The sequence below is a fragment of the Phyllostomus hastatus genome, unplaced genomic scaffold (genome assembly GCF_019186645.2).
Source record: "Phyllostomus hastatus isolate PE091 unplaced genomic scaffold, TTU_PhHast_1.1 phas_scaffold_585, whole genome shotgun sequence".
Taxonomy (NCBI): domain Eukaryota; kingdom Metazoa; phylum Chordata; class Mammalia; order Chiroptera; family Phyllostomidae; genus Phyllostomus; species Phyllostomus hastatus.
The window spans coordinates 29,222,095-29,246,416 of NW_025334037.1; the positions used below are offsets into that span (position 1 = coordinate 29,222,095).

Genomic DNA, 24,322 nt, shown 5'->3' on the forward strand with positions numbered 1-24,322 from the left:
CAACTTTTTTCTTTCTGTGTAAGTAAAATGAGAGGTCTGGAGCCAAAGTGTCCCATTTCAGAGTAACTAAAGAGGGAGTATTAGTGGTACATTATGCTGTGCTGGGAAACAATAAAAAAGGCAGACACCAAACACCTCCATTTTCCCAAGATTAAATGATTATTTAAAAAGCGCGCCACACTGTATAGAAATCAACGTTCTCTCCCATAATTCTGTGCATCTGGGACTATAGAAATGTCACTGTCCCTGTCCCACATCTTCAAATTAACATTCTCAGGTCACAACAATAAGTCTTCCCAAAGGGGACCTTCCGGAAAAACAAGCTATTTCCTCGGCTCATATTTCCCTGGAAAAAAAAAAATACAAGTAAAGTCTAGTGTGAAATGAGCTCACCCCGTCCAAACCAGCGGGGGTCCCGCTGGACGCTTCTGGGGACATGACTAGAGAGCAGGACAAACTCGGGGCGAGCACCGCAGAGCAGCCATTTGCACCCTCTGACTCGCGCTGAGCTTCTGTCCAAGGAACTACAACCACATGGGTGTAAGGCAAAAGTTCCTTTCTCACTTAGCGGTTACTCCCAGTTTGGATTCCGGCTCTGCCACTCGCTAGCTGGGCTATCAAATGAGTCAATACATATCAAGTGCTGAGAACAGTCCTAACATTCAGTAAGGGTCAGCTTTTACTCATTTTTAATGCAATGGCCTGCAATGGTGTTTAGGGAGTACCTATAAACTCTTACAGCTCAAGTCACGTGAGCACAACCGGGGAGGCTGCAGTCAGAGTGCCTTCACGCAGACCCCGCTCTTCCAAACACAGGCTGTGCAACCTTGAGTCACGTAACTGGTGTCATTTAACTGTCCAAAGCCCGTGTCTTCACGTGCGAAGTGGGATAATAAAAAATGGTACCCACCTCCTATGGTCATTTTGACAATCACGAGCTGACAGGTGGAAAGCTCTTAGCATGGTGCCTGAGATGCAGTAAATTTCCAGCCAAGATCTGCTGTTGCCTTAAGCACTTACAGGACCAACTGTTTCCTAGGTAAGATGTCTCATACCCTAATACATTTTCTATCTGCTTTCTTACTATAGAAGGGGGTTGGTTAGAAGGCAGGGAAAGAAGGGATACCTTTCCTTTTAAACTGGGGTAACAGTAGGAGAGTGTAAAACTCGGAATGAAACCCAGAGTGTTCATGTTCGGTAGGTCTGTACAAAAATCATGCAAGAGTTCTAGCGTGGATTCAGAGGGGCTTGCTGGGCATGCGCACTGAGCCAAAGCAACCGCAGATGCACTTAGGCCTTTTCATTTGACTTCAGGCTGGGGAAGCCCCAGCTCTGCGGACAAGGGCCTTTCTCATGTGTATCACTAGTGCTACAAGGTACTGCAACAAAGGGCTTCTCGCACACTTTGTTCTGCAGTCCTACGAAAAGTGCTTCCCACTCACAAACAGCTTAAGCAATCCTGTGTTAAGTTTAGCACACAGCCATTGTTTTGTCTCCCAATAATGCTTATATCTCACAGCAATAGGAAACAATAAACTAGAGTTGGAACAAAATCATGCACTGACAAGACTCTAGAAGAGACCAGCTCCAACAACATCATTGTGAAAAAATAATATAAATAAACAACTTATCTCTCCGGTTCTGCTCTACTACACTGTAGGAGAGCACTTGAATATATAAGGAGAGTCTGAGAAGTTACCAAACGGTGAGGCTGAGAAACAAAAATCTGAAACCAAGGCCATCCTTTGAACACCCAGGATAACTATCTACCCAGACCTGCTGTGATTTGGACGTGATCACTCATCGGCTTCTGGATCACATCTGGGGACCCTACTTCTGCATTACCCTCCTGATGGTTTCTAAGCAGCATTGCACCTCTGTGCCAGAGCGACACACAGGACACTGTGAAGGGCACTGCGACTGGTAGCTAAAAGCTAAGCTACAGAATTAACCTTGGATTCCAGTGACATTTTTTGAGAAAACCAACAATAACAAAAGAGTATGTTTGGGGGAGGGGCAAAAGCAGGAGAGACAATGACAGAAGTACCTCTTTTTGCAGCGTGCACCAGCAATCTATCCAAGAATTATATACTGGGGAGTAAGGAGGGCATCCACCAGCAAGCCTGAAACAGAACAGAAGGCGAGCCAGAGCCAGTCAAGTCGATATGTACAAAGCATGTTCTCAAGAGGTCAGTAAATCTCTGTCAAAATGTTCTCCTGCCTAGACGTTTCCCCAAGAGGCAATCTAGTTCTAACAAACTTCCCTTCCTTATATTTTAGATTTTGAATTAACGAATAAACAAAAACTTCAATCAGTTACATATTTTCTAAAATGCCTAGGTTTTTAATTTGTGGACACATGAAATTCTAGAACACAGCACTTAAATGACTGAAGACTAGGAAAAAGGGATTTAAAAATGACGTGGTGTTTAAAAGAACCTAAATGTAACAATTGGATAGAAAGAGTGGTGACTACTTGCTCTTACTCAGGTATAATCACTTGCTCTCCAAAAACTGTCAGAAATCATAGTGCGGTTAGCTCATCCTCCAAGTATGCTCCGGGCTAAAACACGGCAGCTGCTCTACAACTCACAAAACAGACAGCGTGCAGCATGGTGTGGAACACGACAGCTGCGCTCGGAGCCCCACCCCGCTTCCCATTTGGTGTCGTGTTCGGACACAGCGGCCCGCGGGTCTGAGGGCGTGCTGCAGCAGGGACCGCACGGGAACGGAGTTCTCCTGAACCCAATCGAGGGGCGAAGCCTCTCCAAGTCCAAATGGCCACTTGGCATCTAGCGGCTGGAACTCAGTGGGGTCCATCATCACACCTCCACCCACCCTTCCTGCCCAATACAGGGGTAGATTAAGAAACTTTCCATGGACCAATTTCCTGTTTTCCTTTCTTTAAAACTTTCTCTATGAACCCTCTAGGAAAAACAGGTGCAGGCTGTTGTTCAATCCCTGAAAATACCTTTTGTAACTTTTTATTCCATTGTTTTCAGAGAGAGAGAGGGGAAGGCGATAGGGAGGGGAAGGGGGGAGGGAGGGAGGAAGAGACAGAGAGAGACACAGACAGACACTGATTTGCTGTTCCACTCATTTATGCATTCATTGGTTGATGCCTGTATGTGCCCTGACCAGAGATCAAACCTGCAATCTCTGCATATCGTGATAACACTCTAACCAACTGAACTCCCTGGCCAGGACTCTTTTATAACTTTCAAGAAAAAGAGGAAAGAGATTTAAAATAAAGGAAAAATGTGAAAATAGGATAATTTGATAATTATCCTGCCCTTTTCAGAATGGGACCTATATTGGAAAGTGTGTATAAGTACTTGACAAATATTATTCATGTCTTTCCCTACTCCAAAAAATGATATGACCCCTGGCTGGGGTGGCTCAGTGGATTGAGTGCTCGCCTGTGAACCAACAGGTTGCTGGTTCAATTCCTAGTGAGGGCACGTGCCTGTACTTCGGGCCAGGTCCTCAATGGGGGGAATGCAAGAGGCAACCACACATTGATGTTTCTCTCCCTCTCTTTCTCTCTCCCCCCGCCCCCTAAAAATAAATAGATAAAGTCTTTTAAAAAACCCAAAAAACGAAATGAGCTCTGCCTGGTGTAGCTCAGTGGAATGAGCTCTGGCCTGTGAAGTGAAGGGCTGACGGTTCCATTCCCAGTCAGGGCACAGACCTGGGTTGTAGGCCAGGTCCCCAGTGGGGGGCTCACGAGAAGCAACTGATCACATGTATCTCTTGAATGCTCATGTTTTTCTCCCTCTTTGTATCCCTCCCTTCTCCTCTCTCTGAAGTAAATATTTAAAAAAAGAGAAAGAAATGAGGTGGCTGCTTATGACATAAATTAATGCCACTGCTGGCCCCTGAGGCATACAGAGAAAAAAGAGGAAATCTAGCAACAGCATCAACTGTACTTTCGTCCCCCACGTTTCTACCAGGACTGCCTTGACTGCCAGGCATGCAGGCAGCCGCCACCAGGCTGAGAAACGCAAAGCACTTACCCACAGTTGTTGACAGCCATGAGATTGGAGACGAGCACAAAGGGATAGGTCAACATGCTGGCAAAAAACTGTAAAACAGTAAAAAGGCAGCTAAGTTATTAGGCCATTCCAGCCTTCTTTATTCTATTCGTCCTTCTCCCTTCCAGCCCAGTGCTTTGACACTGGCTTTGCTTTCTCAGAATCCCAGGAAAGACTACATACATTTTTGAGCCTGGAAATGCTTCCTTCTCTTAATATGCCACTACAGCTCACATGTTAACTAAAGGCCAGAAGACTTCTTGTATTCTGTGATTGAGTCCTCAAATAAAACTGAACTACAATATTTGAGAGAAAAAGCAATATAACTAAATATAATTTCAAAACAGCCCTGAAGAAAGGTAAGAAAACATAAGCACCCTTCCAAAGACAATGGAAACGCCTTCCAAGGTCAAGTGCCAGAGTGCCCCTGTGCCTAGAGAGCGTGAGGTTCTCGGCGGCAGGCCCGTGGGCCGCAGGGGGAGGCAGGCCCGAGAACCAGGCGCAGCGCTCCGCTGAGAGAGGCCCGCAAGCCCCCGAACGCCACCCGCCGCAGCACTGGGCCCTTTATCACCGCCGCTGTGTCCCACAGACTCTGTGTGACTCGCACCTCTGACAAACAGCAACAAATCTGAGTTTCCTGCGAAACACCTGGGTGCTTAAAGCAGTGATGATGCAGGCCAAATTTAGAACAAAAGCAAACAAAACAATTCCTAGATGGTCAAAAAATTTTTTAAAAAACTTACTCCTGTGACAGCTTGGGAATAACTTTTCATTTCATTCATGGTGGACACCTAGAACAGGAAGACAGCCTGTATTAGAATGAGTGAAAACAGTAAGCTGATAGTAACAGTTAACTGTCCCCAAACACATCCATGTATTCTATTTCTAAATTATTAGTTCTCTGACACCTTGAGATTTAACTTTGAGGGTGAACACATGAAATACTGATTGTGCGCACAAACAGGCAGTGGTCCAAATGATCCACCCGATGCAACACGAGCAAATCCACGGTGAATGAATTTTTAAATGGCTTAGGAGCAAATGTAACGGCGTCAGGATTTCAGAAGAGAAGGAGATCGGCAACCTTGTCCCATGTCCTGGAAATCCCACCCCCAGAAACCACACTGACAGTCCACCCGAGGGACGAGTCACTGCCTCCCTGCACCCCGGCCACGTACTCAAGAAGCTTACAGCCCGGAGTCAGTCCTGCTCCTGGGTGTGTTCTATCTTCCACCATGCGGTGGGGCTGCCTGTGCTCAAAGAGGCCCACAACTGCTGAGGCAGGGGAAACATTACTTTTAGGAAAGGCTGATTTGCCAAACCTCCCAGACCGAGGTTCCTAGAAAGCCCAACAGAGGGGTCCCCTTAACACTTCAGATGAGACGAAACACCCTGAATGCACGGTACAACTGTCTTGCTTCCTGGTATCCTCTCGAGTTAGGCACTGATAAAGAGGTGACCTCCTTGCAGCACAGAGACAGGCACAGCTCTCCTGGCCTTACCATGCTACACCCTAGGACTCTTTAGGTAGACTCTTTACGGTAGATAGTACAGGCTGTCCCATCAGTCTTTGAAACCCTGATTGATGTTCAGCTCTGTAGTGATGAGCCTGGTGCACAACGAACTGCCACCTTACTTTAAAGCTAACCGAGCTGCTGAGTCGGCAGCTGCACGCCTCGCCCAGGCCCCAAACCTACCCCGCTGTCCAGCGCATAGGTATTGACGAGGTAGGCCAGTGAGTTACAGAGCCACAAAGAAATGATGTCACCTAGGAGGCGAGGAATAAGACCCCTACATGAAGAAACAATAAAAATAAGAATGAAGAAATGTGATCAGTGAAAAGTTAATCCACTCCATACAAGCACTTCCCAAAGAATTAGAGCTTTCAAAACATTCCAGAACACTGAAAAGACATCGAATACCAGAAGCCAGCCCTCATAACTAGTTTGTTCTAGTTGATACAACTGTACTTGAGGCTTATCTCTAATGATTTCATTCCTTTTTTAAAATGCAGGTCAGCTATACTGCTAAGCTATGGCCAATGGCTCACCTTACTATTAATAACCATAAACAGGGAGGCCCAAGATCTGCCCACTTTGGAGAAGAGGCTTAAGTATGGTTTTTACTAAACTGTATTTGATATTCAAACTTGGCAGGGCAAAGATGAGAAAAACTGCAGAATGAATGAGAACGGCCCAAACCCTGATACAGGTGAGGGACATAAAAACCCATTTCGGGAGTCGCGGAGATCTGGGTGAGGCAGCATGGAGAAGTAGGGTAGGCATCACCCCACAGACAGAAGACCAGGGATCAAATTCACTTCTGTCACTCATCGGCTCTATGACCAGCAGCAAATGAACTTCCCAGAGCATCCATATTTTTTAATCTCTAAAATGACAACAGTAAGTGGCTGTTCTGCCCATCTTCCAGAGTATTTATGATGCACAAATAAAATCAGTTATGTAGAAACACTCTTAAAATTAAAAAGGATCATTTACTTAATAATGAAGTTTTTATTATTATTTAAAAAACCCAAAGGTAGCAGCCTTAAGTTCTTCCAAAATAAATCCCAGGGAGTTTATACAGCCTTGCAAAAACGTATTCCCTCAGGATAAGGAAGCTACATGTTAGATGATTTCCCCCTTTTTCAAAAATTAATTTTCCTTATTGTATCAACAGTACATATTGGAAACTTACTGTAAGGGTAGAAACTTGGAATGAATTCATTTGTTAAAAAAACAAACAAAACTCTCATTTCAAATGTTTTAGATAACCAGAAGCAAAAGTCTGGGATCTAAGCCAGCTGGGTCTAAATAGAGCTTAACATGAAGTAAACCCAGAAGTACATTTTCCTCAAGGATTAAATAACGAGTCATGTCCTTATTTTCATTAAAGCTCTCCACTTACAACAATCACACCCACAAATTGCAATTTACTCACGCAAAAAATCCTAGCATGCCCTCTTCCCGATAGATGGTTACTATGGAGTCACAAAGTCCACTAGGTACAGAGGAAGGAAAGGTAAAATACATGGATTATTTTGAAGCTATTTTTAGAAAATGTTCAATTATCACTTTCGACAAGGTCAAATCTATATCCCCCCTACCCCCCCTTCTACCACCCTTACTCTGCAAAGACAGTTGAATCTGGACACGGAAAGGGAGATATTACCACCTAACGGGTGTAATCACATGAAGTCAGTGTGAATTTCGGCTTCAGTGGCTCTGTAACTTATTTTGAGATCCCAGGCAGGTTCCTAAACCTGTCTAGGTTACCTTCTTCTATTTACTGGTTTTTGTGCAGATCAAATGATATAAGATACATGAATTTGTTCTGTAAACTCTAAAGTAACATAACAACATAAAGCACAATTATTTTAATACTTTGGCTTCAATGGATCTTGAATACTTGAAAACAGAAACACTTACCAGTACTTGGATTCTCTGCCAATGAATTGTACCATGGATCTCAGAGTGATCACTACAGAACACAGAGAGAAGAATTTTTAAAACTATACGAGATGAATTTTGATAGACCTAAAAAAATAAATAAAAAGGTTTTTTTCTACCTCAAAAGACACTTTGCTATGTGGATAAATTGGATAAAAGCCAAAACATGCAAGCAAACAAAAAACACGCAGGCAGGGCCCTTTACGGAACCCCCACGTCAACCACCCAAGCTGCCGGGAGAGGCCGTGTGATACAAGGATGGTAAGAAATCCCATTTCGGGTGTCGACTGCTCACGTACCGTGGAAGGGATGTGTGATGAGGGTAGCAGCGGAACGAGCCATCATCTCTCGTGTTGTCTAGAAACAATCAACACACACTTCTGAGATCTAAATACACGACGCCCAAGTCCCCGTGAGAAGTGCGGGGATGGGTACCGTGGAATACGGGAGTGAGCGGCACAGCACCCCGCCCTGGAGTCGGGAAGGGGAAGTAGCTTGACTGCATGATATTCCATCACCGCTTTCACTCATGGGTTTCACTGCTGTCACAGCTACTTCTCAAAATTTCTCTGCAAATATTTCTGTTATCTTCTCAATTTTATAGGTAAGAAAAACTAATACAAAGAAACAGGGAGGGTCACCAGCAAATCGTCACTGAGCTGGAATAAAACCGTGAGGCCTGGAGTCAGATTATGAAGTGGCTCTTGAGTTGTGAGGGACCTCAGAGACTCTGACACCAGTGCTGGACAAACGTCAGGCTCACTGGAATCTGCCCTGACACCTCTGTGAGGACAGGCCTTCGACTTGTGTTTTGAACACAACCCTATAGCCCTGCAGTCATCTCAGAGCTGCTGTATTCATCCTTGTCTTTACAGGACTCCACAAAAAGGTCGTAAAGAAAGTTAAATTACAATACTTGGAGGTAGTTATAAACAGAGCAGGTCTATCATTCTTTTTTGCATTTAAACACTATCTTCAATCACTTGGTTAAGACATTCCTCACTCCTCTGCCAGCAGTCATTCTGAAAACTTCCTATGGTACAGGATGGGCTAACTCAAGTTGAGAAAACAGCCCTGGCTGGTGTGGTTCAGTGGACCGAGTGCCGGCCTGCAGACCAAGGGGTCACTGGTTTGATTCCAGCCAGGACACGTGCCTGGGTTGTGGGCCAGGTCTCTGGTAGAGGGCATGCAAGAGGCAACCACACATTGATATTTCTCTTCCCCTCTTTCCCTGACCCTTCCCCTCTGCCTAAAAATAAATAAATAAATAAATAAATAAATAAATAAAATCTAAAGAAAAAATACAAAATGTCTATTAATACATTTACTTTTAAATAAATTCACTTCATAAAAATTTATAGAAAATTGAGTTGATTCATCTTAGTAAGGTTTATTTTGGAATATATATTTTAGATGACAGCATTTGCTAGAAAATTGTGAAGTTACTAAAGACAATTAGACGAGGTAAAGACTAAGAAATAAAAGAGGAGTTCTAAAAGCTATCAATGGCTTTTAAGTATCAGGAATGATAAATAAGTAAGTAGTACTTAAGTGAGCATCAGGAACGAAACGAACTCCAATGGCAGCATACAGGAGTGAGAAATGGGTAATGAGGAATATTCCAAAGCCAGAATAATGTCCTAAAAGCACTTCTGGGTACATAATACCCAAACACAAAGGGTCTGGCCACTACAGTAAGACTTCTGTATCAGAGGATTTCAACTCCACCAGCAGACTTTCCGTGGAAACCGCTTCCATTTTAAAGATCAAACGAGCCCTGACTGGTGGGGCTGAGCTGGCTGGGTGTCGTCTGACAAAGCTAAAGGTTGCCAGTTTGATTCCCGGTCACGGCAAGTGCCTGGGGTTGTGGCTTTGGACTCTGGAAGATGGCGCGTGCGTACAAGAGGCAACCAATGGATGTTCCTCTCCCTCTCGTTTGCCCTCCCTTCCCTCTCTTAAAAATAAATAAATAAATAAAATCTATAAAAAAGCAATGAAGTAAGTGGGGTAAATTAGTTTTCTTGAAATGTACCTATTCTGAATAGCAAGCAAAGCTTTTCCACTCTTTTTAATGTTATACATACAGAAAAGCCCCAGTTACATTGAAGGTTTAATTTCATTTGGAACAGGAGTTGCACATACAGGATCAACGATCCCGAGTCCACCACCGCCACACTGCATGCCCTCTGATTTAGGAGAACGGCACGGGACAGAGCATCTCTTACCTCCTTGATAACTCGGTCGAAGGAAGATGAGACGTCTTTCTGTACATTTCCAGGACCTAACTCCTGGAAATCAAATAAAAGAAGATAAGATATCTTGATGATTTTAAATAGAACTGTTCAAACAGGAGCCCACCCTGTATGTCAACACTCACTGAGGCGAAAGGGACACTGCCTGCCTGTCCCTTCTCCTAAAAAGGGCAAGAGCAGCAACCTGCTAGGGAAAGGGGCCCATGCATGCAAATCAGCTCCGACCTACCTCAACCTTTTCATTGTCCTGGTAATGCTGCAAAGGAAGAGAAAGGAAAAGAAGGGATGATTAGGGCTATCACAGTGTCACTGAGAGAAGACATAAAATAAAAACTCTGTTGCTAAAAGCTGATTGATTTTATTTTTGCTGTAAATCTCCAATTATCTTCTAATTAGTTAATTGTAAGTATCTCTAAGACAATTTTGTTGTTAAGTTTAACATCCTGGCCAGCTGAAGGAATGAGCAAATGCTCACAAGAACTCTCATCTACAAGAAAAAGGAAAACAAATATCCAAGAATGCCCCCTATTAAACAGACATTTAATAGAAGACAATCAGTAAAAACATAGCCTAGGACTAAGGTGATGGAAAAAACCTCACGGCTTTTTTATGGAAAAAGCAGGACCAACACCAAATCAGGGCGAGATTCTTTTCTTCACTGCACAAAAGAACAGAGAATCCGTGCTAGGTCTGAGTAGCCGGGATCGCCCCACTTTGTCTTTTGTATCTATTTCCAAAACAAGTCAGAGATTTTTTTCCCTGTATCAGAGAAGAGAACATGAATACCACTGGAGCACAGGCTATACTGAAAGGGGAAATGTTATTTGTTGGGTATTTCAGAATAATAGAGAGGCTAGGTGAAATGAAAGAATCAGACAATGAAGTTCCTAGTGACACCATATTTAAAAAATAGAATCACTTTCTTTTGTAAAAAGAATTATGTATTTAAAGCCCAGGGGAAGAGCCCTGACCAGTGTGGCTCAGTTGATTGGGCTTCGCTCCTCAAAGCCAAAGGCTGCCGGTTTGATTTCCGGTCAGGGAATCAGGCTCAGGGCACAGGCCTGAGTTGCAGGTTTGGTCCCCAGTGTGGGTACATAACAAGAGGCAACCGACTGATGTTTCTCTCTCTCTTCCTCCATCTCTTTCCTCCTCTCTAAAAATAAATAAAATCTTAAAAAACAAAAAACAGAAAAGAGCCCTGGCTGGTGTAGCTCAGTGGATTGAGCTTAGGCTGCAAACCAAAGGGTTGTGGTTCGATTCCCAGTCAGGGCACATGCCTGGGTTGTGGGCCAGGTTCCCAACAGGGGGGTGCGTGAGAAGCAACCACACATTGATGTTTTTCTTTTTCTTTCTCTCTCCCTTCTCCTCTCTAAAAATAAATACATAAAGTCTTGAAAGAAAAAAAAAAGACAGCAATGGAAACTGTCCAAAATTATAAAAAAAGAAGAAAAGAAAATAACTGAAGGGTGCAACAGTTTCCGTGTGAGGAACTAACTGATAACCTCTCCAGTTCACACCCATGAAGGCTAAAAAGCACTTATGAATCTAAGCCACGTAGATCATGCAACTATTTAACAAGATAATGATTTGCTCATCAGATGATGAAACATTAGAATTGGGGCAAATGTTAAAGCCTAAAAAAGTACAGGGAGATCGTGTTGAGTACTAATTGAATAAGTAGTCAGTAAGCATTTGAAATTTAGCACATCTGATATATTACTCAGGTTGAAAGTATTATATAGATTTGGTTGGCATACACATTTCTGATTTATAACACAGAAGATAACACCCTTGCTGCCAGGAGACAACAATGCACGAAAAAAACCCATCAGTTTTGTATTCTCAACCACACTCATGCTGAACAACATTCCCATGGACTGTTCTACATGGTACAGAATTTGTATTCATAACACCTTTATAAATAGAGCAAAAGGCAATGCTGTATGACCTACATTGTAATTGGTGCAACTGAAAAACCACTACAAAGTCATGTTTTAGCATTTGAAGTTAAAAGAAGCTGGTAAAACAAAAGCATCTCTAAAAAAGGAAATGCAACTTTGATGTTTTTAAAAACATTATGAAATACCTCAAACATACAGAAAAATTAACAAAATCATTCACTTACATATCTACCACCAAGGTTAAACTGATGTTAACATTTTGCCCTTTTTGCTTAAGATCTCTTGCCTTTTTAAAATAAAATGCCACAAATATAGCTAAATTCCACCCTCACCTCCCTTTCCCAAAAGTAACCACTACCCTGCAGTACATGTATACTTTAGTGAGGCTTAAAAAAACCCACAACTCTCAGCCCTGGCTGGTGTAGCTCAGTGGACAGAGCACTGGCTTGTGAACCAAAAGGTCACTGGTTCGATATCCGGTCAGAGCACACATCTGGGTTGTGGGCCAGGCCCCTAGTTGGGGGCGTGTGAGAGGCAACCAACTGATTTGATGTTTCTCTTTCTTTCTTCCTCCCTTCCCCTCTAAAAATAAATAAAATCTTCAAAAAAAACCTTTCAAATTTATGCAAATACAACACAGGTATGGAAACAGCATACAAAATACAAGTGCACAATGCAATAAAGAATAAAAAGGCAAATATCACATACTCATGATCCAGGTCAGGTAAAATAATTTTCTTTACCCAGAACCCCCATGCACTGGCTCCTCCTCTCCCTCTCCCGACAGATAAACACTATCCTGACTTTATGTTTATCTTGTTCTTTTTGTTGTTGTTAAAGATACACTTGTAACAGAAATCATTTTACTAGAGGCTGACTCTAGAAAGGAGAAGAAAATAACTTTGGAAAGAAATAAGGTTCCGATCAGCTTCCTTCCCTTTCACAGTAATAAAATAAGCTATAAGGAGATCAATTAAGTGTATCTAATTTCTGTCCAGGAGATCAAATAAGTGTATTTAATGTCTGCTCAGAACTAGTTCAGAGGAAGAAGATTGTGTATATCAAAATCAGTTACTTCGTTTTGTACAAATTCCTTGCTTCCCAGGAAAGAATTAAGACCAGGTATTTCATGTCAATGTTTATCAAGATAAAGAAAGGCCATGGTTATAAATGTATCTTTGGAATTGTTTGTGATCAGTAGAACAAACTGCATAAAAGATCATGTAGCCCTGCCTGGTTTAGCTCTACAGATTGAGTGCAGGCTGCAAACCAAAGGGTTGCTGGTTTGATTTCCAGTCAGAGCACGTTCCTGGGTGGCAGGCCAGGTCGCTGGTGGTGGGGCTCAGGAGAGGCAACCACACATTAATGTTTCTCTCCCTCTTTCTCACTCCCTTTTCCTCTCTCTAAACACAAAATCTTAAACAAAGAAAAGGGTGGATGGGAATGGATTGGAAGTAAAAGGGAAAAAACTGTACTTGAACAATGATTGAAAAAAAAAAAAAGTTATTTCCCATGAAAATTAAAAAAAAAAAAGACTACTTTGCAGCATTTTGTACCTCAGAGTTTCTTTCTACTTAAGGAATTCAATGAGTTAGTTTCTGTTCATGCAATTGTAACACAAACTTGTTCTTAGGAGTTATTTCCTATGAAAATTACTGCAAATGTGGCATTTCTGTGCATCATTACCACAGTTGTGTTAAAACAGTATGTATTACTGTAGAAAGCACATATTTCAACTTCTACTGAAAGAAATACTTAGAGTAATGCTATAAACTCTTTACAACATGTTTACGTAAATGTGTTTTCTTCAAGAAACTCAAAAAAAAAAAGAAAAAAAGATAATCTAAATCTGTGGGCGGATTACCTGATGCTCTTCTTACCTGTAAAACTTTGCCATGGACCACAGTCCCCAGAACTCCTGAGCAGAGTCTTGGAGTCAGGCCTGTGAACAACCCACGCTTCCCATCGCAGTTGGCAATGTATTGAGCTAAAAGACAAGTCGGAGGTTGAAATTCTAGTTGAAGAAAATGGTAACATAGATATTTCAAGAAAACATGTCTTCTCTATATTTTCTTTCAGTAACTCCTGCCTGTCATGATCTCCAATGCCACCCAATTCCAAAGAAACCAAAGACACTTACCATAAGAAAAGAGACCAGGAAGCTGACATACTTGCCGCCCAAAAATATTTCGTCCTACTGTTGGAGGAAGAGGTTCATATCCCACCTTTCAAAACAAGAGAATATATTGTTACTAAACAATATCCACATGAATGCCTTGGTTGCAAGGTCTTGAATTAAGAACAAAATCGGGGTTAATACTGAACACAAGTTAAAACGCTATGTATGTTTTCCAAGGCAATGATGAAGCATCACCCTTGTCAGTTTTTCTTTTGTCAACTGATAAGACGGGTTTTCTTTTGGTTCAAATTCTAGAAAGTAAGCTACTTAGCTGAGACAGACTAACATCAAAGTGAAAACAGAATAAGGGAACTTTGTGTTAGGAAGGCAACTATTTACTGAGGAGGTTCGGCAATATTTTCTGAAGAAAATCTAGCACATTTCATATAGCTGGACAAAATGAGAAGGCTGAGCTATCAACTTCATATTTGGTTAGTAAGATAAAACACTCCAAAGGCGAATGCAGACGTAGCTGGAAAATTCACTTGGGAAATAAGTATAAACTAAGACCCCGTTAAAGAGCAGACTGTCATTAACAATCTAATGAAGGGCATTTTAGGGTTAATGATTATCATGTTATTTCTACAGTTGAGTCTTTTTAGTACTGAAGAGATACTTGAGAGAATGAAAACACAGTAGGACATGGTTTGGGCTCTGCTGCTGATTGTTAACCTGCTCAATTAAATAACTCTCAACTGAGCTCCCTGAAAGTGTCATCGTACAACTGTTTTAAAAAACTGCAGATCTGAGCACTGGCTGGTGTGGCTCAGTGGACTGAGTGCTGGCCTGTGAACCAAAAGGCCGCTGGTTTGATTCCCAGTCAGGGCACATGCCTGGGTTGTGGGCCAGGCCCCCAAGTAGGGGGCATGCGAGAGGCAACCACATGCTGGTGTTTGTCCCCCACCCCCTTTTCCTCTCCCTTCCCCTCTCTCTAAAAATAAATAAAGTCTTTTTTAAAAACCCCAAACAACTGTATATCTGGGAATTTCACCAAAACCCCTGAGACACTTGGCAACACATAAAGAGCTCTGACTGCCACTGGAGAACCTTCTGGTAAAGTGCTTAGCAATGGGCTCATAGCAGCTTCACTACAAAACGCTACCCGCATAGATACTATGTAGCTACAAATGTGCCAATTCTGGTTTAGGCAACACAGTATAGTTTTCAGTTCAATCAAAGTCTTTGTTCTTGGTTGAAATAACTTAATTTGGATTAGCATCACCTCAAGAATAAGAAATGTGGTCCTCCCTAGTGTGTTGCACATTTTTGACAGAAAGGTAGATTGTGTGGACAGGAGGGCTTCTAGAAGCCGCTCCCTTCTTTGGCGCAACGCATGATGTAATTATGTCAACTCTCAACAAAGGTTTAAAAAATGAATGACCTGCTCATCACAGGGAAATTTCACGAAGACAACTGCATATACTACCTATGGTCTGTCACTAAAACCTGGCCTACTTGCCTGTGAATACAAAATTCCATTTAGGAATTGTTTGATAGCAGATTAGAAACTAACATATATGCTTAAACAAGCTAAAACTCTCAGCTGAACTGATTTTCAGCTCAGACAGATGTGATTTTCACTGTCAGGAGCCACATGGGCTGCTGCTGTTGAGGGCACCCAGGGGCTCCTTCCGAAATTTGATTCGGCCACCACTTCATTACCACTTCTGAAAGAGCTCCTGTGTTTATCTGGGTATCTGGTGCTAAAATCTCGGAACAGACAGAATAGCAACAGTAACTAGCAAAAAAAAAAACAAAAACAACCAAAACCCTAAAAATAATGCTTAATAAAATGTTGGCTCCCCTCTAATTCCAAATTTCAACAGATTTTGTGTCTTGAGTTTGAGGCGGGGAAGCAGGTGAATGCTAATTTCAGAGGGGCGAATGAGTAGGTTTGGGAAGCTCTGGGTGAGGACCGGCCAAGATTAACCTCCGGGAAGAAAAAACAAAGTTCAGAGGCGCCACCGGGCAGGGCTCGGCGACAGTTGGCTACTGGGAACGGAGCGGGCCTCGCCGCTTGGCGGAGGGGCGAGAGCTCGAGCGCGCCCGCAGGCAGTGGGAGGGCGGCGGGCGGTGGAAGTTGCCCCTGCGGGAAAAGACGGGGTAGCAAAGGAGCAGCATCTCGTGGGGCTGAAGGCCAAGGAGCTGGAGCGGCGACCGCAGAGGGCGCCCGGCGGGGAAGGGAATGGAGACTCATACCTGGATGAGAACCTTCACGTACATGAGCGGCTGGGACAAGATGGTGAGACCGGAGCCCAGGAGTACCTGACTGGCCGCGTCCGCCATGATGGCACCCGCGGACCGACAGACAGACGGAACCACCGAGCGACCTAGCCAGCCCCAGATCACGTGCCAGGACCTCCAGCTCCTCCGGCCCGCCCGAGGCGCGCGCGCACGCACACACCGGCGGGCGCCTCTCCGCCCAGTCCCCGCCCACCGCGCCGCCTAGAGAAACGGCAAGCGCTCGCGCGCCCGCGTAGGGTTCTGGGGCGCATGCGTTTGGTGGTGGGATCCGCGTCCTCCACTAGGAAAGGCAGTTTGTCTTGCGCCTGCGCAGGCAGGAAGCGCCGGGAAGAAGAACGGGCGTGGTCATGGGGTGCGGGTGACCCTGAGAGCGAAGGCAAGGTCAGAAGAATAATTGAAAGAATTCTTCCTTATGACTCGCCTCTGCGCCTTGCATTAGCAACATAAAGTTCAAAGGGCATTCAGCGTGAGAACCATAAAAAAATCTAATGGCTAACAAAAACTATGTAATTTTGATATCCATTAGTGGGTTTCCTATCATTCATGCAATCAATTAATGTTAACGTCTTGGAAGTGCCTTCTCTGATCTCTTATTTCCTAGTATATCGTTCTGTAGCATATGTTGTAATATATCTGTTTCCTCTTTTAGAATATAAGCTCTGAGTTCAGGAACCTACACAGCCTTTTTCATTGTTGTGTATTCAGCCTGGCATATAACTGGTGCTCATGAATGAACAAATACTTTAGTGCCCATCAGACTATAGGCTATTAGAGGCGAAAAGGAAAAGGCATTCTTCTGCCCCCTTTAGCCCCCAACCCAGCGTGGCACAGAGAATGAAGTAAGGAGGAGACCTCTCTTTAGATCCTGGCTTTTTCTTCTATTCGAATGATTCAGGAGGCATTCCTTTGTTTTCAGGTTTTGTATCTAAATTAAAGAGTAACACTAGTACCTACATCTCAGGGTTATTAAGCATTAAGTAAAATTGTGTACAGGAAAATATTTTTTAAAAACTGTATTAAAATAGAAACATTAGCTGTCTGGGGACTTCTGGCCAAGATGGAGCTGTAGGTAGACACACTGTGCCTCCTTGCACAACCAAAATAAGGACAACAAAAATTTAGGAACAAAATATCAACCAGTACTGACATAAAACTGAACTGTATGGAAGTCTGACCAACAAGGAGTTGAAAGTAGATACATTCACCCAGACCAGCAGGAGGGGTGGAGTCGGGCAGCCAGGTGGCGGCAAAAAAAGAATCAGTGACTGGTGGACCCCACAGTTGCGCAAGGCAGCAGTGGGCAGACCCAGTGAGGCGACAGATTGTGCAGGGGCTTGGTGTGCAAGGTGACTTGTGGAACCGGGTAGTCACCGGACATTCGTCCACAGATAAACCAGGCAAAACTGGGAGTGAGACAGACTGCGCAACCCAGGGTCCCAATGTGGGGAAATAAAACCTCAAACCACTGATTGAAAACACCTGTGGGGGTTGAGGTGCTGGGAGAGACTCCCAGCCTCACAGAAGAGTTTGTTGGAGAGACTCACAGGGTCCTAGAATGTACACAAGCCCACCCACCTGGGAATCAGCACCAGAGAGGCCCAGTTTGCTTGGGGGAAGTAGCGGAAGTGACTGAAATTCAGCAGAGAGCAGAGCAAGAGCCACTGTTCCCTCTCAGACCCCTCCCCCATATACAGCATTCCAGCACAGCGACTGGGCTGACCCACCCAGGGGAACACCTAAGGCTCCGCCCCTCACTACGTAACAGGCGTGTCAAGACAAAAAAAAAAAATGGCCCAAATGAAAGAACAGATCAAAGCTCCAGAAAAAATACAAGTAAGCGATGAAGAGATAGCCATCCTATCAGATGCACAGTTCAAAGCACTGGTGATCAGGATGCTCACAGAATTGGTTGAATTTGGTCACAAATTAGATGAAAAAAATGAAGGCTATGTTAAGTGAAATAAAGGAAAATGTACAGGGAACTGATAGTGATGGGAAGGAAACTGGGAATCAAATCAATAGAGTGGACCAGAAGGAAGAAAGAAACAATCAAACAGAAAAGAATGAAGAAATAAGAATTCAAAAAAATGAGGAAAGGCTTAGGAACCTCCAGGATATCTTTAAACATTCCAACATCTGAATTATAGGGGTACCAGCAGGGGAAGAGGAAGAGCAATAAGTAGAAAAGTTACTTGAACAAACAATAAAAGAGAGCTTCCCTAATCTAGCAAAGGAAATAGACTTCCAGGAAGTCCAGAAAGCTCAGAGAGTCCCAAAGAAGTTGGACTCAAGAAGGAACACACCAAGGCACATCATAATTACATTACCCAAGATTAAAGATAAAGGGAGAATCTGAAAAGCAGCAAGAGAAAAGGAGACAGTTAACTACAAAGGAGTTCCCATCAGGCTGTCAGCTGATTTCTCAAAAGAAACTTTCAGGCAAGAAGGGGCTGGAAAGAAGTATTCCAAGTCATGAAAGGCAAGGACCTACATCCAAGATTGCTCTATCCAGCAAAGCTTTCATTTAGAATGGAAGAGCAGATAAAGTGTTTCTCAGATAAGGTCAAGTTAAGGGAGTTCATCATCACCAAGCCCTTATTATATGAAATGTTAAAGGGACTTATCTAAGAAAAAGAAGATAAAGAACATGTACAGTAAAATGACAGCAAATTCACAATTATTAACAACCACAACTAAAACAAAAACAAGCAAACTAAGCCAACAACTATAATAGGAACAGACTCACAGAAATGGAGATCACATGGGGGGTTAGCAACAGGGAGTGGGAGGAGGAGAGAGGGGGAAAAGGTACAGGGAATAAGTAGCATAGATGGTAGGTAGAAAATAGGAGGAGGGGAAGAATAGTATGGGAAATGTAGAAGTTAAAGAACTTGCAAGTATGACACATGGACATGAACTGAAGGGGGGAATGTGGGTGGGAGAGGGTATGCAGGGTGGAGGGGAGTGAAGGGGGGAAAATGGGACAACTGTAATAGCATAATCCATAAACTACATTAAAAAATAAGCTGTGTTAATCTCAACTATTGTCCTAATTAGGGCTTTTTGTGTGCAAGTGACATAAAATCCCACTCAAATTTGTTTGGGGTTGGGTGCGGGGGGGAATTTACAGATTCATGTAAGTGGATGACTTCAGGCATGGCTGCATCCAGGATTTTAATGGATGTTACATAGACTAGGCTTCCCTTTTTTGCTCAGTCCTGCTTCTTTTTTTTAATCATTGTTCAAATACAGTTTTCTCCTTTTTACTCCCAATCCAGTCCCCCCTCCCACCCTACTTTCTTCCCTCCCATTACCACCCTCCCCTTAGTTTATGACCATGTGTCCTTTAAGTTTGTTCCTGTGAACCCTTCCCACTGTCCTCTTAAATTCCCTCTTCTCTCCCCTCTGGTCACCATCAGCCTGTCCTCTATTTCAGTGGCTTTGGTTATATTTTGCTTGTTTCTTTGTTTTGTTATTTAGGTTCCTGTTAAAGGTGAGATCATATGGTATTTGTCTGTCACTGCCTGGCTTATTTCACTTAGCATAATGTTTTCCAGCTCCATCCACACTGTTGCAAAGGGTAGGAGCTCCTTCTTTCTTTCTGCTGCATAGAATTCCATTGTGTAAATGTACCATAGTTTTTTGATCCATTCATTTACTGATGGGCATCTTGGTTGCTTCCAGCATCTAGCTATTGTAAATTGTGCTGCTATGAACATTGGGATGCATAGGTTCTTTTGAATTGGTGTTTTAGGGTTCTTAGGATAGAGTCCCAGCAGTGGAATTGCAGGGTCAAAAGGCAGATCCATTTTTAGTTTTCTGAGGAAGTTCCATACTGCTTTCCATAGCAGTTGTACCAGTCTGAAGTCCCACCACCAGTGCACTAGGGTCCCCTTTTCTCCACAACCTCTCCAACACTTGTTGTTTGTTGTTTTGTTTATGCAGTCCTGCTTCTTTATAGGCTTTATTCTCAGATAGGATCACTCCTCAGGGGGTCCTCCTGCATCTCCCACAGTCCTGAGACCAGACAGTGGAGCTACCCTCAACTCTAAGGTCCCCACAAACATCCTGAGGGTCTGGGCTGGATTGTATACAGGCTCCTGAACTCACTGTGATCAGAGGGATGGGACATGCAGCTTAACTGAGGCATAGACCACATGGCCTCCCTTGGAGCCCCAAGGGAGCTTACATCATAAACTGGAAGCCCACCCAAAGTACATGATGGAAAGTGGCACAATTTCCCCCAAAGAAAAGTTGGGGTGCTGATATTTGAAAAAAGGCTAATGATCACTGGATGGGTAAAAATAGCACTGTATTTCTTAACTACAATGGTGCTACAGTAGTTCATTTCTACTTGAAATTTGGCAGGTTTTCAATAAATGTTGATTCTTTGCTTCTTTAATCAGTCAACAGTTATTGCACCTACTGTCATAACACCACCTCAGTTTCCAGTGCTTCTTCACATACAACAACCTTATGAATGGGCAGGCCGTTCTCAGCAACCTGATGAATGGGCAGGCAAGGGATCGTTTCTGTTTGTAAAGATGAGAAGACAACTTCAGGAGGCTTAGAGACTCTACCAAGTTATAATACAGCTAGAAATAGAACTCTCAACCTAGGTCTGGGAGCTAAATTTTATATACATGAATACTGAAGAATGAACAATCTAGTTAGGGACAGAAAACTAAGATGCAGGAAGCTGTTGAGGACTGAATTTTATCCCCAATGCACAAGGAAAGGAGACATCTGTGAGAGCAGATTTAGATCTCAGTGGGCTTCAAAGAGGGAGTAGGAACTGAATTACGATTTTAAGGAGAGAAAATTCATTCATTCATTCATTCTCTCATTCAACAAATATTATTTGAGAGCCTTTATCTGGTTGCTAGGTCCTGGCTGGGGAAAGCCACAAGAGCAGTGCTGGGGGCAGATAGGAGGGTGACTTCAAAGGAAGAAAATTTGTGTAGCAGGATGGGTTGGGATTGATGTAGGAGAGGTGAGAAAGGAAGGTCCTGGAGGTTTTGACTGTGAGGCCAGAGGGAGCCCTATCGGTTTTAAACAGGGAACAGACAATACAAATGGGAAGGTTGCTCGGCTGGGTGCCAGAAACCCAGAAGTGTGCTGTTATTTGCTTTATGATCCTGGGTTCATGCCCCTCTCCGGGCTTGTGTTTCCCCATCTGATAAAACGGGGAGGCTGAGGAGCCCCAGTGTGCCACGCAGGCGAAAATCTCTGGGCCTGTGTGACTTCAGCAGGTGAGTCCTGGGCTTGTGACAGGAGAAACTGGACAGCAAAGGTGCCATCTTGCTTCTTTCCTGCCAACACCCTCATCTACGTGCCTGCTTCCAGCCTGACCCTTCCCTCCCCAGGCAGGCAACACCTCGTCCCTGTCTCTCTTACTCTCCTCTCTGTTCCTTGGACTCACCAGGTCTCAGCAGGGTACTTTCTTCCTTAAGTGAGTCACGCGGGCTTCAGTAATGTAGCGTACCTTATTTTGCATCACAGGAAGACCTGAGTTCACAGAGTCTTCTGAATTGCACGAGTCCATGACTCAAGGATGTTATCGAAGACCTGGATTCTTTCCACCTTGCCTTTCATCTTTAGGCTGATAGCAAGGTGGCTGCTGCAGTTTTTGGCTTCATATCCAAACACTAACATAGGCAAAGAAAGAAGGGAGAGGGGGTCTTTTTCCATAGCTCTCTTTTTGGAGAAAGAAAACCTTCCCCCAGTTGCCTCCCCCTAGCAGACGTCTCGTGAATTATTGGACAGAAGTGGGTCCCTTGCCAGTGGTTCACAGCCGGGGATGATTTGACAGTCTTCGCCAACAGTCACCGTGGTTTCCTTCTTCAACAGTGCTTGGATGGAACCAGTGACCCGTCCTTCTGCCACTTCCTCACAGCGCCCTCAGACTGCCCCAAGGGCTGCACCACCACCCCAGCTCCTTGAAACTGCCCGTCCTCAGCCACCTGTCCTCAGCCCCCCATCATGACAACCATGTCACCTGGCAGGTGTGCCAGAACTACCACCAAGACTTGGAGGCCACCATCAACTGCCAGATCAACCTGGAGTTCTATGCTTCCTACACCTTCCTGTCCATGTCTTACTACTTTGACCGCCATGATGTGGCTTTGAAGAACTTTGCCAAATGTCTTCTTCACCAGTCTCATGAGAAGAGAGAATGCGCTGAGAAACTGAAGAAGCTGCAGAACCAACGAGGTGGCTGAATCTTCCTTCAGGATATCAAGACACCAGCCGGTGATGGCTGGGAGAGTGGGCTGAACGCGATGGAGTGTGCATTCCACTCGGAAAAAAGTGTGAATCAGTCACTGCTGAAACTGCACAAACTGACCCCTGAAAAAGACGACCCTCATTTGTGTGACTTCAGTGACACTCACTACCTGGACGAGCTGCTGAAAGCCCTCAAAGAGCTGGGTGACCGCGTGACCACCGTGAACAGGTCGGGGGCCCCTGAGTCTGATGTGGCAGAGCGTCTTTTTGACAAGCACAGGCTGGGACACAGTGACAAGGGCTTAGCCTCAGGCTGCCTTCCCGCTGCCACTTGGCGACTTCCTGGTCGCCAAGGCAGTGTGTGCGTGTTGGAGGTACAGGTAGACCTTGGCCTTTTCTATAACTTGTACGAAACATCCACTTATGTTCTTCACTTGTACTGTTCCTTCAGTTAAAGTAATTTGGTACCAAACCAAATCAAACAGAAGAGGGTGATTCTGTCCCCCAGGGGACATTGGGCAACATCTGGACACAGCAGTAGTGCAGCCATTGAGAAATCCTGGCGTAGTCTAAGGTGTGCTATCTTTTAAAAATTTTATTAGGTTTGATTCTATAACAGTTTACACGGTATTTATGAATAGATAAATCTTGTGAGAGTGGTCTGTTATCTTCTTTTTCTGTGCTGGCCCTGTGATTTGGTATCAATATTATTGATTTTTGAAAAAAGAAGCTTTTCTTTTTTTTTAATCTTCTAAAACAATTAAATAGCATTGTAATTAATCTCTTAAAGTTTGGTAGAATAGTCCTGTGAAACTAAGGCTTGGTGCTCTTTGGGGGGTTTGCTTTTTGACACCTTTCCCTATTTATTTTAAGGCAATTAGTTTCGATTTTCCATCTCTCTTGATAATTGACATTGTGTAGAAACTTATTGATTGCATCCAGATTTTCAAATGTAATTACATGGAGCTGAGGGAAGGAGCCTCATGTTTCTTTTTACATATGCTGAGTTTGTGGTTAACTTCCTTGTAGTCATTGCTTATTTTATGCATTTATATTTATACTTTTTTTTCATTTATGAGGTTAGCCAACACTTTAACTCTTTTATTTCTCCCCCACCAAAATATAGATCAGTCCAGTGTTGGACAAAACCAATGAGAGCAAATGAAAGGGCTGGCAGCTGGCAGATAAAAGCAGAAGTTCTAGTGCAGGAGGCAGGAAAGCTAGAAAGAAGAGCATTAAGCAGATCGACCCGACAGCGTCCGAGTCACACGCACAGCCCAGGAGACAGAAAACCGTGTGGCAGCAGAGAGTGAGTGACACTCCTGCCTTTCACTGTGGAGAGGAAAAAGCTTCTGCGGCCCATCTGCAACTTGGGCTTATTCCATCTTAGAGATTACAAAGGTGGCTATTTGTGGACCCACGCTTGCTTGTTATGGAAAGGATTTTCCTGTTCAAGAATATGCATTTTGTCCTTCATGGCCTTGCCCCACCTTGGCCACTGGCCCAGGAGAGGCTCATGAAATTGAGGAAATGCTTTGGACTCTCTGCCAGATTATGTAGGGTTCATTACAGTTTAACTGGCTCGCAGATGGATTGATGGCTTTCTGTTTGTCCCCTAATCATTTCCTTTTTTAAAGTATATTTTATTGATTATGTTATTACAATTGTTCCAGTTTTTCCGCCTTTACACCCCTCCATTTGGTATTCCCTTCTCTCTAGCGATCCCCCTCTTAGTTCATGTCCATGGGTGGTGCATGTAAGTTCTTTGGCTTCTCCATTGCCTGTGCTGTTCTTAACCTCCCCTGCTATTCTGTACCTACCCAACTGTCCTTCTAAACCCCTGTACCATTTTCCCTATTCTCTCCCTCTCCACTGATAACCCTCCAAATGGTGTCTATTTCTATGATTCTGTTCCTGCTCTAGTTTGCTTAGTTTATTTTTGTTTTTTTTTTAGACTCAGTTTTTGATAGTTGTGACTTTATTGTCATTTTAATGTTCATAGTTTTGATGTCCTTTTTCTTAAATAAAACCCTTTAAT

General features: G+C 43.6%; 1 protein-coding gene and 1 pseudogene across 1 annotated transcript; one reads left to right on the forward strand and one right to left on the reverse strand.

Annotated features, from left to right (window-relative positions):
- Positions 1–136: 136 nt before the first annotated feature.
- Positions 137–16,265, reverse strand: MTCH2 (mitochondrial carrier 2). Its single transcript, XM_045825539.1, has 13 exons — positions 16,015–16,265; positions 13,777–13,861; positions 13,517–13,623; positions 9,965–9,991; positions 9,709–9,771; positions 7,783–7,840; positions 7,463–7,514; positions 6,975–7,034; positions 5,732–5,825; positions 4,778–4,825; positions 4,017–4,084; positions 2,048–2,123; positions 137–346 (listed from the first exon to the last, which is right to left on the reverse strand). The coding sequence occupies exons 1-13, from the start codon at positions 16,099–16,101 to the stop codon at positions 260–262; spliced, it is 912 nt and encodes a 303-aa protein (XP_045681495.1). The 5' UTR covers positions 16,102–16,265; the 3' UTR covers positions 137–259.
- LOC123809935 lies at positions 16,103–22,739 on the forward strand (annotated as a pseudogene).
- The last annotated feature ends 1,583 nt before the right edge of the window (positions 22,740–24,322 follow it).